The following is a 15378-nucleotide window of genomic DNA, read 5'->3' as shown; positions in this document are numbered from 1 at the left end:
ACATGGCAGAGCCACCAGAAAGGGTCCTTTCCTCACGGCATCCCATGCGTCATCTCAGGGACCCTGGACCTAGCCTCTGACCCTTTCATCTGTACCCTGTCTGTGTCCTTCTCTCTACAGTAGTTTCTCATCAAACAAAAAACTACTGAAGCAACTGCATTTTGACTTGTGATAAGACTCAGAAAAGCAGAACTCAACTGGGAGTCAGTGATTAATACGTATTCTCATTTCTTTTTTGAGACAGAGTATTGCTCTGTCGCCCAGGCTGGAGTATAGTGGTGCAATCTTGGCTCACTGCAACCTCCACCTCACAGGTTCAAGTGATTCTCATGCCTCAGCCTCCCAAGTAGCTGGGACCACAGGCGTGTGCACCACCAAGCTCAGCTAATTTTTGTATTGTAGAGATAGGGTTTCACCATGTTGGCCAGGCTGGTCTCCAACTCCTGGCCTCAAGCAACCCGCCCACCTCAGTCTCCCAAAGTGCTGGGATTACAGGAATAAGCCATCATGCTCAGCCTAATATATGTTTTCTTTTTTCTTTCTTTTTTTTTTTTTTTTTTTTGAGACAGAGTTTCACTCTTGTCGCCCAGGCTGGAGTGCAATGGTGCGATCTTGGCTCACTGCAATCTCCGCCGCCCGGGTTTCAAGTGAGTCTCCTGCCTCAGCCTCCCAAGTAGCTGGGATTACAGGCATGTGCCGCCACACCCGGCTAATTTTGTATTTTTAATAGAGACGGGGTTTCATCATGTTGGTCAGGCTGGTCTTGAGTTCCTGACCTCAGGTGATCTGCCCACCTCAGTCTCTCAAAGTGCTGGGATTACAGGCATGAGCCACTGTGCCTGGTTTAATATTTGTTTTCTATTCCTAAAACTTACCTTTTCAGAAGAAATGTATTCTATATCATAGGCACTGGTTATATGATTCTTTATCTGCATTCTGTTAGCTCTTAAACAAAGGGCAAATCTGGGTTGGGTGCAGTGGCTCACTCCTGTAATCCCAGCACTTTGGGAGTCCGATGCAGGTGGCTCACTTGAGGTCAGGGGTTCATGACCAACCTGGCTAACATGGTAAAACCCTGTTGCTATTAAAAATACAAAAATTAGCTGGGCGTGATGGCATGCACCTGTAATTCCAGCTACTCAGGAGGCTGAGGCAGGAGAATTGCTTGAACCCGGGAGGCAGAGGTTGCAGTGAGCTGAGATCATGCCAATGCACTCCAGCCTGGGTGACAGAGCGAGACTCTGCCTCAGAAAAAAAAAAAAAAAAAGGCAAATCTGAATGATTATAACAAAACCCAGTTTTTGCCTACAGCAAACAGGCTTTCATTTACCTGGAAGCAGAGCAGGGTGGAGTATATGTCAGTAACAAATACCATTTAGAATTTAGAAATGGATTTGATTATTCCAGGATGATTTCACAGAGGAAGAAAGAAAAGTTTCTGGCTGGACCTTCAAAGACAAGCAGGATTGAGATGGCTGGAAAGGCAGGGAGGAGACATTGACAAGGAGACAAGCAGCAACATGAGCAGAGGCATAAACAGATGCAGGCTCCAGATGCAGAGTGGGAGAGGCAGGCCTGGGCAAGTCTAATGAAGGGCTCTGAACACAGCGGTGTCTGAGACCTATTTTAAGAGGCATAAGGAAGCTACATTGGGATGCTGGGTTTTTCTTTGAGTTTTTGTGTGTGAAAAAATTAATTAGTGTCCTTATAACAGGTACAGTGCAGTATAGAAAGGGATGAGAGAGAGTGGAGAAAGCTGATAAACACTGCTTCAGCCAGGGGACCGAGATCAACGCTGACAGTTATAAATCACGTGGATACTATGTGCCCTCAATACCCAATGAAAATGGCACTTTGGCTGGGCGCGGTGGCTCACACCTGTTAATCCCAGCACTTTAGGAGGCCGACGCGGGTAGATCACCTGAGGTCAGGAGTTCAAGACGAGCCTGGCCAACATAGGGAAACCCTGTCTCTACTAAAAATACAAAAATTAGCCTGGCGTGGTGGCACGTGCCTGTAGTCCCAGCTACTTCAGAGGCTGAGGGAGGAGAATCTCTTGAACCAGGGAGGCGGAGGTTGCAGTGAGCCGAGATCACGCCAATGTACTCCAGCCTGGGCAACAGGAGCGAAACTCCATTTCAAGAAAAAAAAAAAGGCACTTTACCTCTGTGAATTGCCCCTCAAAACTCATAATCCCAGTCTAATCATGAGAAAACATCAGATAAGTTTCAATACAGGGGTATCCTACACTATACCTGGCCAACACTCCTCAAAACTGTCAAGGTTGGCTGGGTTCAGTGGCTCACACCTGTAATGCCAGCACTTTGGGAGGTCAAGACAGGAGGATCGCTTGAGGCCAGGAGTTTGAGATCAGCCTGGGCAACACAGGGGGACTCTGTCTCCATAGAAAAAATAAAAATTAAAAAATTAAAAACTGGCTGGGAGCAGTGGCTCATGCCTGTAATTCTAGCACTTTCTTTGGGAGGCCAAGGTGAGAGGATTGTTTGAGCCCAAGCGTTTGAGACCAGCCTGGACAACACAGTGAGACCTCATCTCTACAAATAATAAATTCAAAAAATTAGCTGGGTGCAGTTGTATGCACCTGTAGTCCCAGCTACTTGGTGGGGAGGCTGAAGCAGGAGGATCACTTGAACCAGGGGGATCAAGGCCGCAGTGAGCCATGATTGTGTCGCTCACTGCACTACAGCCTGGGTGACAGAGCAAGACCCTGTCTCAAAAAACAAACTGTCAGAGTCCCAAGAGGATACATGACAGCTAAATATAACATGGAATTCTGGATGGCTTCCTGGAACGGAAAAAGATACAAAGTAAAAACTAAGGGACTCTGAAAAACCTATGGACTCCAGTATCAGTACTGGTTTATTAATTATAACAAATATATTATTATACTAATGTAAAATGATTTAGTCTTGGTTAATAATATATCAGCATTGGGGCCGGGCGCGGTGGCTCAAGCCTGTAATCCCAGCACTTTGGGAGGCCGAGACGGGCGGATCACGAGGTCAGGAGATCGAGACCATCCTGGCTAACACGGTGAAACCCCGTCTCTACTAAAAAAAATACAAAAAACTAGCCGGGCGAGGTGGCGGGCGCCTGTAGTCCCAGCTACTCGGGAGGCTGAGGCAGGAGAATGGCGTGAACCCAGGAGGCGGAGCTTGCAGTGAGCTGAGATCCGGCCACTGCACTCCAGCCTGGGCGACAGAGCGAGACTCCGTCTCAAAAACAAACAAACAAACAAACAAACAAACAAAAAATAATATATCAGCATTGGTTAACTGTAACAAATGTGTCATACTAATGTAAAATGGTAGCAAGAGGGGAATCTGTGTGTATATGAGTATGTAGGGAGTACTGGACTGTATATGGGAACTAGCTGCTTAATTCTTCTGTTAATGTTTTAAAATATAAAGTCTATTAAAAAAAAATTAGGCCAGGTATGTTGGCTCACACTTGTAGTCCCAGCACTTTGGGACGCCAAAGCGGGCAGATGACTTGAACCCAGGAGTTCAAGACCAGCCTGGGCAACATGGCGAAACCCCATCTCTATAAAAAATAACAAAAATTAGCCAGGTGTGGAGGTGGCAGGTCTGTGGTTGGTCCCAGGTACTCAGGAGGCTAAGGTGGGAGGATCACTTGAGCCAGGGAAGTCAAGGCTGCAGCGGGCTGAGATGGTGCCACTCTACCAGTCAATGATGATTGATCAATTGACTGATCATTGAACGCCATCAATCAGTGATGTTTTTACTGATCAGCTAGGAAATGAGATTTTTTTTTTTTTTTTTTAAGATGTAGTCTTGCTCTGTCATCCAGGCTGGAATGCAATGGCATGATCTTGGCTCACTGCAACCCTCCGTGTCCCAGATTCAAGCAATTATCCTGCCTCAGCCTCCCAAGTAGCTGGGATTACAAGTGTGAGCCACCACACCCAGCTAATTTTTGTATTTTTAGTGGAGATGGGGTTTCACCATGTTGGCCAGGCTGGTCTCAAACTCCTGACCTCAGGTGACCTGCCAGCCCTGGCCTCCCAAAGTGCTGGGATTACAGATGTAAGCTACGGCACCCAGCCTGGAAATGAGATTTTGAAAAAGAACAATGTAGGGAGCTTTTTGACCCTGTCTCAAAAAATAAATAAATAAATACAAAAGTTAGCAGTAAAAGTTAACACAGCTCACCCACCATGTACCATATTAGCCACTTATGGAAAGACAACTCATTTAACATATGTCCCACACTTAAGACTAGTGCCTGGTTCATCTTATTAAATATTAGCCATAATCCCCACCTCCACCAAAATTGCTTACTCATCATCTTTGCTTTTTTTTTGTTAAAACAGGGTTGCACTCTGTTGCTCAGGATGGAGTGCGGTGGTGTTATCTGCCTGTGAAAGGAAAATCTCTGGGGCCCCAAAATCACTAAGGAAAACTCCAGCTGGGAACCGCTTAGGGCACACCTGCCTCCCATTCTATTCAAAGCCACTCCTCTGCTCACTGAGATGGATGCATATCTGATTTGCTTCCTTTGGAAAGGCTCATCAGAAACTCAAAAGAAGGTAACCATTTGTGTATCACCTATCTGTGACCCGGAAGCTCCTTCCTGCTTCCAGTCTTCCTGCCTTTGCTTCAAGTTGTCCCGCCTTTTCAGACCGAACCAATGTACTTCTTACATATACTGATTGATGTATCATGTCTCCCTAACGTACAAAACCAAGCTGTGGGCCCGGCGCGGGTCTCGAGGTCAGGAGTTCTCAGGAGTTCGAGATCAGCCTGACCAACATGGTGAAATTTTGTCTCTACTAAACAATACAAAAATTCGCCGGGTGTGGTGGCGCACGCCTGCAGTCCCAGCTACCAGAGAAGCTGAGGTCCGAGAATGGCTTGAACCTCTGCCCAGGAGGCAGAGGTTGCAGTGAGCCGAGATCTTGCCACTGCACTCCAGCCTGGACGACAGAGTGAGACTCTGCCTCAAATACATAAATAAAAGAAAAATTAAACTGTAAGCAAGCTGTTTACTGTGAAACTTGCAACTCACTCTACCTGAGAGATAACTGGCAGCCACAGCCTAAGGATTTTCTGACTCTTACAGACATAAGCCACCTAACTCCATCTCTTATTTCCAGTATTTGCCCCCAACTCCGAAAAAAATTAAAGAGCTAACTAACAGTGAGAAGGCCAAATTATTACTTATAGCACCCTAATTCCGGTTCTCACTTTTACTCAAATTCTTTTGTTAATCAAATCCAGGACTTCACAGGAGGAAACAAAAACAAAGATATAAGCTTTAACCGTGGAACTAGAAGACCACACAGAACAAAGACCTAGATCAGCATCTGGCTAATTCCCGAGCCACCATAAAGCAGAGATAAGGTGGCTGACAATCAGGGACCTCGGTCCAAAAGTCCAAGACAGCACTAAGTGAAATGCATGAATAGGTCATCCAGGAAGCCACGGAAGATGTCAGAAACGGCAGTGTGCGATGAGCGGGAACGCGGCGCAATGTAGACAAGCCACCAAGGCCAGGGAGGAGACGCGGAAGGATGGAAAAGGCGAAGGGTGCACCGCTAAATGACCGGAGCAAGTTCAGAAGAAGGAAACCAGGCAACCCGGGAGGAAAACAGGAAGCAAGGGGAGGAGGCCGAGAGGCGGCGCGCAGGGAGCTCGGCCCCTCCAGGGACGCGCTGGAAGGGCCCTCCCGGTCCCTCCTCCCGGGTGGGGTAGGTGCGGGCGTAGGGCGGCTCGGGGCCGGAAGGGCGGGCAGGCAGCCGCGGGCGCAGTCCGGGGCTCACTCACCCCGGGTCCCTCCCCGACGCGGTAGGTGAGCAGCACCTGGAGGCGCTCGGCGGCGCTGCAGGGCTGCGGGAAGGACACGCACAGGGCCTGGCCGTAGTGCGAGAAGGGCTGCGTGTAGAAGCTCACGGGCTCCGCGGGCGGCTCCTCCGAGCCGGGCCGCTCCCGCCGCAGGGCCGCTGCCGTCACCTCCAGGCACGGGTGCGAGTCCAGCCGCAGCTCGACGGCGCCCTCGGGCTCCAGGCAGCGCAGGTCCAGGACCGCGGTGCCGCTCAGCCCCCGGCTCCCTACGCCGGGCCCTGGAGGCCCAAACTCAGCCCGCAGGTCCAGGTGCAAGTGCAGCAGCTCAAAGGCCCGGAAGTTGGAGGCCGAGGCCACGTCCACCGCCTGCGCCGAGTGCAGCGGTCGCCGGGCCGCGCCGCCGCCGGGGGAAGGCTCTCCGCTAGCCATGGTCCGCAGCGCCGTTGCTCACCCGCCGGGCCACGAACCCGAGGGGAGCCCCGCCCCGAGCGCCGCGGGCCCACCCCCGCCGCGCGGGCCCCGCCCCCGAAATCTGCGCCCGATCGCATCCCCTCCCTGCACTCTACCGCCCACTCTTCTAGCTGCACCAGTGCCTCGGCGCTTAGGACGAAAGAGGCCGGTGGGATCGTGTGGCCCACATTTGCCCACCTGTATCCTACTGAGGTGTTCCAGTCGTCCCGGTGGGGCACCCTTCTCTGCTGACCCTTCCTGCTGCCTCATCTTCTAGGCAGCGGCGAGGACTGAGCCCCGGCTGGGAAGGTCTGAGTTCGAGATCACACACCCTGCGGTAGGCCGGTTCTTAGGACTGTGTATCACCTTGGGCAAGTCGCACAAGAAACATGACTCTTCCCTAGCCTCTTTCTGCATCAGTAAAATAGAGTCATAATATCTGTGTATCTCACGAAGTAATGTGAGAACTCTACCAGGTAACGTGTCTAACACACTTGGCAAACAGTAAAACCCTGCACAAGTCCACGGAATTCACACTGGATCGAGGCTTGCCCCCCAGCAACTCCAGGCACGCCTATCTTTCTACTGTTGGGTTAAGGGACAGCAATCAGCACCGCGCAATTTTAGACCTGGCTGTCCATCCCATGTCACTTCTATTTCCCTTACTGTATTGTACCGCTTATTGTGCTAGGGACATCTCCACTGAATACTTTGTTTCTCTTCTGTACCAGTGGGTTGCAGTGGGTCTTCTATGAACAGGAGCTAATCAGTGATGACGTTTTTACTGTTCAGCTAGGAAATGAGATTTTTAAAAAGAACAATGTAGTGTTTTTCATTAAGGGAAATAGTATTCTATTCTGTGCTTCCTAGTTTTATAGAGTTGAAATTATTTTATTTCATGAAATAATGCTTATGGTAGATATGCTTGGTACATATTAGACATTGAATACTCCTATCTTGAAATTATTCAGTCTTTGATGCAATGCACTTTTGCTGAGTATCTACTAGACCCCAGTTGTTCAGCTAAGTGCCTGGGGTACAGTTGGAATAAGTCTGGCACAATTCCTCTCCCTGTGGTGTTCATAGCCTAACTCACATTTTAGCACACGCACAAGAAAACAGGTCATGACACTTCCACGTGCTGTGCTTGATATGGGAAGAAAAGGAGGCCGGGGAGCACAACAAAGAGATGCCTAGCCTGATCCTTCTAGTTAAATATTGACAGAGGAAGAGGATGTCATCCTTGGCTAAAGGGTAAAAGATTTTAGGCCAGGTGTGGTGGCTCACGTCTGTAATCCCAACACTTTGGGAGGCTGAGGCGGGAGGACTGCTTGAGCCCAGGAGTTCAAGACGAGGCTAGGCAACAGAGGGAGATCCCCTCTCTACAAAAATATTTTTAAAAATTAGCTGGGTGTGGTGATGCACACCTGTGGTCCTGGCTACTCAGATGATGTAGGGGTATTGCTTTGGCCTGGGAGGTCAAGGCTGCAGTGAGCCGTGATCATACCATTGCACTCCAGCTGGGGCAACAGAGCAAGACCCTGTATCAAAAAAAAAAAAAAAAAAAAAGATTTTAGGAATTATATTATTTCCCCGTATAGCCTTACTTCTTCCTAGGAATACCAGGAACCTCATTTCCACTTCTGCTTCCCTGCATGGCTCCTACAGTGTCTAGTTTGCCTCAGAACTGGCCTGTAGAAGGTACTGTAATAACTTACAGCAGAGAGATTCAGGAATTCAGAGAATTCAGGATTGTAGAAAGGGGACACTGTGGGCACAACCCACCTCTCCCCCAATGCATTTTATTTGTAAATGATTACAATGTAACATATGATGGACATTTCAAAATAATAGCCACAAATTTTCCATTCTATAGAAAGGCATAAATCTATAGATTTAAAAGTTACAGGGCCGAGCGCAGTGGGTTACGCCTGTAATCCCAGCACTTTGGGAGGCTGAGGCTGGTGAATCATTTGAACTCAGGAGTTCAAAACCAGCCTAGCCAACATGGTGAAACCCCATCTCTACTAAAAATACGAAAAATTGGCCGGGCAGTAGTGGCACACATCTGTAATCTCAGCTACTTGGGAGGCTGAGGCAGGAGAATTGCTTGAGCCTGGGAGGCAGAGGTTGCAGTGAGCCAACATTGCGCCACTGTACTCCAGCCTGGGTGACAGAGTGAGACCCTGTCTCAAAAAAAAAAAAAATAAATAAATAAAAATAAAAAGTTACAATAAATTATAAGCAAAAATAAAAATAAAGCTATCTATAGACATGTTTTAGTTAAATTGAAGAAAACCAAGACATAAAGATCTTACAGCAGTGAAAGAAAAGAGACAGATTATCTACAAAAGAATGGCAATTAGAAATTGGACCAAGGGGCCAGGCGTGGTGGTTCACACCTATAATCCCAGCACTTTGGGAGGCCGAAGTGGGTGGATCACCTGAGGCTGGGAGTTCAAGACCAGCTTGACCAACATGGAGAAACCCTGTCTCTACTAAAAATATAAAATTAGCCGGCCATGGTGGCACATGCCTATAATCCCAGGTACTCTGGAGGCCGAGGCAGGAGAATCACTTGAACCAGGGAGGCGGAGGTTGTGGTGAGCCAAGATCACACCATTACACTCCAGCCTGAGCAACAAGAGCAAACCTCCGTCTCAGAATAAGAAATTGGACCAAGGGCAGATCTCTCATTAATAACATACAAGCCAGAGACATTATCTTCAAAATACTGAGAAAAAAAAAGCCAACTGTCAAATTGGAATTGTATACCCAACTAAACTATTATTTGGTCACATGCAGTGGCTCAAGCCTGTAATCCCAGCACTTTAGGAGGCTGAAGCAGGAAGATCTCTTTAGCCAAGGATTTCCAGACCAGCCTGGGCAACATAGGGAGACCCTGTCTTTATAAAAATAACAAATAAAATTAAAAATGAACTATTAAAAAGGGAAAACACAGATTTTTAGATAAAAATTTAGAGTATTTACCATCCATAGACTCCTAAAGAAATTCTAAAGGAATTTTTTTTTTTTGAGATGAAGTCTAGTTCTTGTCCCCCAGGCTGGAGTGCAGTGGCACGATCTCGGCTCACTGCAACCTCTGCCTCCTGAGTTCAAGCAATTCTACCTTAGCCTCCCGAGTAGCTGGGATTACAGGCTCCTGCCACCACGCCCAGCTAATTTTTGTATTTTAAGTAGAGACGGGGTTTCACCATGTTGGCCAGGCTGGTCTCAAACTCCTGACCTCAGGTGATCCGCCCCCCCCACCCCCTCGGCCTCCCAAAGTGCTGGGATTACAGGTGTGAGCCACTGCGCCAGGCCAGGAATTATTTCAAGAAGGAAAGGAATCACTGAAGGAAGGAATGAGATGCAAAAAGGAACAGTCAGCAAAAAAAGTAGATAAATTTAAACAACTGTATAGAAACAACACTAATAATATACTAATAATGTTTTTTGAGGGAATCAGGATAAAACTAAAATAACAGACCTAAAGTATGTAAGAAAGAGGGGTAATTGAAGTGAAAGCATTTTTTTTTTTTTTTTAGGTGGACAGGAAGTAGAATTTATTGGTGAATATTAAGAGGGGGCAGCACAGTGGAAGCCCTCATGAGTGCAGGGCCTGCCACTTGTCCAGAGCGCCATGATTGGGAACGTACCTGACCCATCTGGGATGAGCCGCTTCCCAGCCACCATGTCTTCAAATTCATTGGCATTGAACTTGGTGAAGCCCCACTTCTTTGAGATGTGGATCTTCTGGCAGCTGGGGAGCTTGAACTTGGCCCTGCACAGGGCCTCAATCACATGCTCCTTGTTCTGCAGCTTGGTGCGGATGGACATAACTTGGCCAATGTGAACCCTGGTCACAGTACCTTGGGGCTTTCCAATGGCACCTCACATGCCTGTTTGGAGCCTACACTGGGGTAGTGCAAGGTCAGAAACATGAACATCCATCTGAAAGGACTGTCTCCAAGATCCTTTAGAGCAACCCATACAACAAACAGGCTGCATCACTACCAGGGAAGCTGCTGTTTGCAGCCATTGCACACTGGGCCCCCATGAGGAAAGGAACTCAGTCGGCTTAATTGGCTGCAGGAAGTTAAGGCATTCTAAGCTCCTTGTATTATTAGATGGAGAGTAGGAATAAATGTGAGATCTTAAGTATCTGCATTAAAGTTTTAAAGGAAACCACTTAATATAAATTGAAGACAGTATATAACTCACAAACCAATAAATGGGGAGATACGTAGTTTAAAATTTAAAAAAACAACAAAAAACTCGGCCACGCACAGCGGCTCACACCTGTAATCCCAGCACTTCGGGAAGCTGAGGTAGCCAGATCAGGACTTTGAGACCAGCCTGGCCAACATGGTGAAACCCCATGTTTATTAAAAATATAAAAATTAGCCCGGTGTGGCGGCACATGTCTGTTATCCCAGCTACTCAGGAGGCTGAGGCAGGAGAATCACATGAACCTGGAGGCGAAGGTTGCAGTGAGCTGAGATTGTGCCACTGTACTCCAGCCTAGGCGACAGAGTAAGACTTTACCTAAAAAACAAAACAAAACAAAACAAAACACTCAAGGAAAAGAAATAAGAAGACAGGATGGTATTACTTCAAGTTGAGGAGGCAGAAACCTGGGATGGTAAGGAGTTCACAAATACCTAGGTATAAATTGCTTGTTAGTGTTCTAACTCACATGTTAGAGTATTATCTATCTAATAATACAGTATCAAAACAAACAAAATAGAAATTGGCTGAGCACAATGGCTCATGCTGGTAATCCCAGCACTTTGAGAGGCCAAGGCAGGTGGACTGCTTAAACTCAGGATTTTGAGACCAGTCTGGCCAACATGGTGAAACCCTGTCTCTAAGAAAAATACAAAAATTAGCTGGGCACGGTGGTCAACACATGTAGTCCCAGTTACTTGGAAGGCCGAGGTGGGAGGATCACTTGAGCCTAGGACGTCAAGGCTGCAGTGAGCCGAGATCATGCCACTGCACTCCAGCCTGGGCAACAGAGCAAGACCCTGTATCAAAAAATAAAAAAATTAACAGAATACAAGAGAAAACGGACAAATTCACCAAGAGTAAGAAACGTTACACACCTCTCCCAGTAATTAACAGATCATACTTTTGTTGTTGTTGAGATGGAATCTTGCTCTGTCACCCAAGATGGAGTGCAGTTGCACGATCTGGGCTCACTGCAACCTCCACCTCCTAGGTTCAAGCCATTCTCCTGCCTCAACCTCCCAAGTAGCTGGGATTACAGGTGCATGCCACCACGCCTGGCTAATTTTTGTATTTTTAGTAGAGATGGGGTTTTGCCACATTGGCCAGGCTGGTCTCGAACTCCTGACCTCAGGTGATCCAACTGCCTTGACCTCCCAAAGTGCTGGGATTACAGGTGTGTGAACGACTGCACCTGGCCCTTTTTTTTTTCCTTTATTTTTGAGACAGGGTCTTGCTCTGTTGTCCAGGCTGGATTGCAGTGGCACGATCTTGGCTCACTGCAATCTACACCTCCAGGGTTCAAGCAATTCCTGTGACTCAACCTTCAGAGTAGCTGGGACTACAGGCGTGCGCCACCATGCCTGGCTAATTTTTGTATTTTTTGTAAAGACGGGGTTTCACCATGTTGGCCAGGCTGGTGCCTATCTAACTCCTGGCCTCAAGTGATCCACCCATCTCAGCCTCCCAAAGTGCTAGGATTACAGGCGTGAGCCATGCACCCTTGTGTCCTTGTGTTATAAAACACAGTATCTATCCAAATAGCTTTGGAACATGTTTTGAATAGATACTGAAGACTGAAAACAACTGTGTACAAACACTATTATAGCTGGCAAATCCATTTCTCAGAGCTATGGTTTACTAACTCCAAAATATATGTAACCAGGATTGAACAAATGAGTAAATTATTATAATGAGAAGCCAGGTTTCTTGCTATTACAACTAAGAGAGACAGCTAGAATGAATCCCGTGGTGCTAGATTGGAGTTGGAGGGACTTAGTTTTTGTTTTATAACATAAGGACACATACAGAAATAAACAGAAGTTTCTGTGCATGGATTATATACTACGTATTTCCTAGCTTTATGCACTGAAAAGGACTAGAATATGTAAAACATGGGGAAAAGGAAGGAAAATATCCAATAATTATTTGTCTTATTAGCTAAAGATGTTAGCCATTGTCAATTTTCTTGTTTTTGAGACAGGGTCTTGCTCTGTTGCCCAGGCTGGAGTGCAGTGGTGTGCTGGAGTGCAGTGGTGTGATCTCGGCTTACTGCTCCCTCCATTTCTCAGGATCAAGGAATCCTGCTGCCTCAGCCCCTTTGAGCAGCTGGGGTTACAAATATATGCCACCATGCCCAGCTAAATTTTTTGAATTTTAGTAGAGACAAGGTCTCACCCATGATCTAGCAGATTGAATTGATTATCTTATTATTATTACTATTATTATTAGAGGCCAGATGCAGTGGCTCATGCCTATAATCCCAGCACTTTGAGAGGCTGAGGCGGGCAGATCACCTGAGGTTAGGCGTTCAAGATCAGCCTGACCAACATGGTGAAACCTCAAGTCTCAGCCTCAAGTGATCCACCCACCTCAGCCTCCCAAAGTGCTGGGATTACAGGCATGAGCCACTGGGCCTGGCGTGAATAGAATTTGGACAATGAATTTTAACTAAAAGTAACATGCCACAGGGTGGAGCTATGACCATGCTTTCATAATTTGCAGACATTTCCTATGTGAAAACAGATGCACTTTCAACAGCAGGTGCAGCTGTACCCATGTCTTCCAAATCCTGATTCAGAAATCCACTATTTCGACCAGGCACAGTGGCTCATGCCTGTAATGCCAGCACTTTGGGAGGTCAAGGTGGGAGGATTGTTTGAGTCCAGGAGTTCAAGACCAGCCAGGGCAATGTGGCAAAACCCTGTCTCTATTTAAAGAAGAAAGTGCTGGGCACAGTGGCTCACGCCTGTAATCCCAGCACTTTGGGAGGCCGAGGCGGGTGAATCACGAGATCAAGAGTTCGAGACCAGCCTGGCCAACATGGTGAAACCCGGTTGGTATTAAAAATACAAAAAAATTAGCTGGACATGGTGCTGGGCACCTGTAATCCCAGCTACTTGGGAGGCTGAGGCAGAATCGCTTGAACCTGGGAGGCAGAGGTTGCAGTGAGCTGGAATCACGCCACTACACTCCAGCCTGGGCAACAGTGCAAGACTCTGTCTCGAAAAAAAAAAAAGAAAGAAAAGTAATCCACTATTGTATGCCAATTTGGCACAAGGTGTCAGATACAAAGAAAAACAGATGGGGTATTTCTGATGGGCATTTCAACCTTAAAAGTGAGAAACTAATTTCACTATTCTAGTAAAGACCTAGGGAAAACCTCCTTCCTAATCTGCTTGTTTCTCCAGTTATTTATTTTAGTAATTAAAACAATTTAGTTTTTTTACTTTTTATCTTGAGCTCTACTCTAGTATACCAAATTTAGTTTTAGAATATTTATTAAACAATTCGGCTGGGGATGGTGGCTCATACTCATAACCCCAGCATTTTGGGAGGCTAAAGCAGGAAGATCACTTGAGGCCAGGAGCTGGAGACTAGCCTGGACAACATAGTGAGACGTTATCTCTATAAAATGTAAACTTAGCCAGAGCTGGGGTGCACACTTGTAGTAAGTGGCTGCTTGGGAGGCTGAGGCGGGAGGATCCCTTGAGTCTAGGTGGTCAAGGCTGCAGTGACCTATGATTATGCCACTGTACTCCAGCCTGGGCAACAGAACAAGACTCTATGTCTTTTTTGGTTTGTTTTTTTTTTTGAAACGGAGTTTCACTCTGTCACCCAGGCTGGAGTGCAGTGGCGCAATCTCTGTTCACTGCAACCTCCACCTCACAGGTTCCAGCGATTCTCCTGCCTCAGGCTCCCAAGTAGCTAGGACTACAGGCACCCGCCACCATGCCTGGCTAATTTTTGTATTTTTAGTTGAGACGGGGTTTCACCATATTGGCCAGGCTGGTCTCGAACTCCTGACCTTGTGATCTGCCTGCCTCGGCCTCCCAGTGCTGGGATTACAGATGTAAGCCACTGCACCCAGTCAGACTCTGTTTACAAAAAAAAAAAAAAAAAAGTTAAACCTAGAACTACCACATGACTCAGTAATCCCACTCTTTTGTGTATATCCAAAAGAACCAAAAATGAGTTGAAAACAGATAGCTGCACACCAATGTTCATAGCACCATAAATCATAATAGCCAAAAGGTAGAAAAAACCTAACTGATCATCAAATAAAATGTGGTATATGCACACTATGGAGTATTATTCAGCCATAAAAATTAATTTTGCTACATACTACAACATGGATGGACCTTAAAACATGCTAAGTGCATTAAGACGGACACACAAAAACAAGTATTTTATGATTTCACTTATATAAAGTACCCAGAAAAGCAAATTCACAGACAGAAAGCAGAATTGTGGTTACTAGCGGTTGCAGTGAGGAAAGAATGGGAAGTTATTATTCAACAGGTACAGAGTTTATGTTGGTGAAGGCTGGACATGGTGGCTCATGCCTGTAATCCCAGCATGGTGTGTGGGAGGCTGAGGCAGAAGGATGGTTCGAGGCCAGGAGTTCAAGGCTGCAGTAAGCTATGACTGCGCCACTGCATTCCAGCCTGGGTGACAGAGTAAGACCCTATCTCTAAAAATAAAACACAGTTTATGTTTATGATAATGAGAACATTTTGGGTATACATAGTGATGGCTGTTATACAACCTTGTGACTGTATTTCAATGCCACTGAATTATACACTTACAAACAGTTAATAAGTATTATTTTATGTATATTTTACCACAGTAAAAAATTCCCAAATTATCCAAACACAATCAGTAATTAAATGCCTACCATATGTATGGCACTGGGCCAAAAGATAAACGTGTATTTACAGTACCCACATGGCTTCGTTCTCCATTTCCCACAGATGTAGGCAAATGTGGAATTAACTAACATCATGCCTCCTATAAGGCCACATGTCACTTCCAATATTATCAAGAAAATGATCTGTTCTGAAGTCCTCATCCATTTTCTAGGCCCAACCAG

General features: G+C 46.5%; 1 protein-coding gene, 2 long non-coding RNA genes and 1 other non-coding gene across 21 annotated transcripts in view; 2 read left to right on the top strand and 2 right to left on the bottom strand.

Annotated features, from left to right (window-relative positions):
- The window catches only part of RNPEP (arginyl aminopeptidase), a 30111-nt gene extending 19288 nt beyond the window's left edge, over nucleotides 1-10823 (bottom strand). For 11 of the 18 annotated variants that reach the window (XM_078002690.1, XM_078002665.1, XM_001107559.4 and 8 more), the window contains exon 1: nucleotides 5808-6303. Coding sequence is in view for 7 of the 18 variants with exons in the window: in XM_078002665.1 (XP_077858791.1) it covers nucleotides 5808-6254 (447 nt within the window). In the remaining 11 variants the exon portion in view is untranslated. Of the gene's footprint in view, nucleotides 1-1330; nucleotides 2476-5403; nucleotides 5470-5807; nucleotides 6304-9934 lie in introns of those variants that run through there. The other 7 variants (XM_078002676.1, XM_015120255.3, XM_078002696.1 and 4 more) reach the window with 5 other exon arrangements.
- LOC144341040 (uncharacterized) lies at nucleotides 3786-6299 on the top strand. The gene is made up of 2 exons (XR_013417609.1): nucleotides 3786-3914; nucleotides 4873-6299. It is a non-coding gene; the product is annotated as an uncharacterized LOC144341040 (long non-coding RNA).
- LOC114675049 (small nucleolar RNA SNORA70) lies at nucleotides 10237-10370 on the bottom strand. Its single transcript, XR_003726147.1, has one exon. It is a non-coding gene; the product is annotated as a small nucleolar RNA SNORA70 (small nucleolar RNA).
- A 259-nt stretch (nucleotides 10824-11082) lies between the features above and the next one.
- Nucleotides 11083-15191, top strand: LOC144341048 (uncharacterized). The gene is made up of 3 exons (XR_013417614.1): nucleotides 11083-11547; nucleotides 11854-12490; nucleotides 14965-15191. It is a non-coding gene; the product is annotated as an uncharacterized LOC144341048 (long non-coding RNA).
- Nucleotides 15192-15378: the final 187 nt, after the last annotated feature.

Source organism: Macaca mulatta, chromosome 1 (genome assembly GCF_049350105.2).
Source record: "Macaca mulatta isolate MMU2019108-1 chromosome 1, T2T-MMU8v2.0, whole genome shotgun sequence".
NCBI lineage: Eukaryota > Metazoa > Chordata > Mammalia > Primates > Cercopithecidae > Macaca > Macaca mulatta.
The sequence above is the reverse complement of the archived record's forward strand: the minus strand, read 5'-3'. Positions and strand labels throughout refer to the sequence as shown.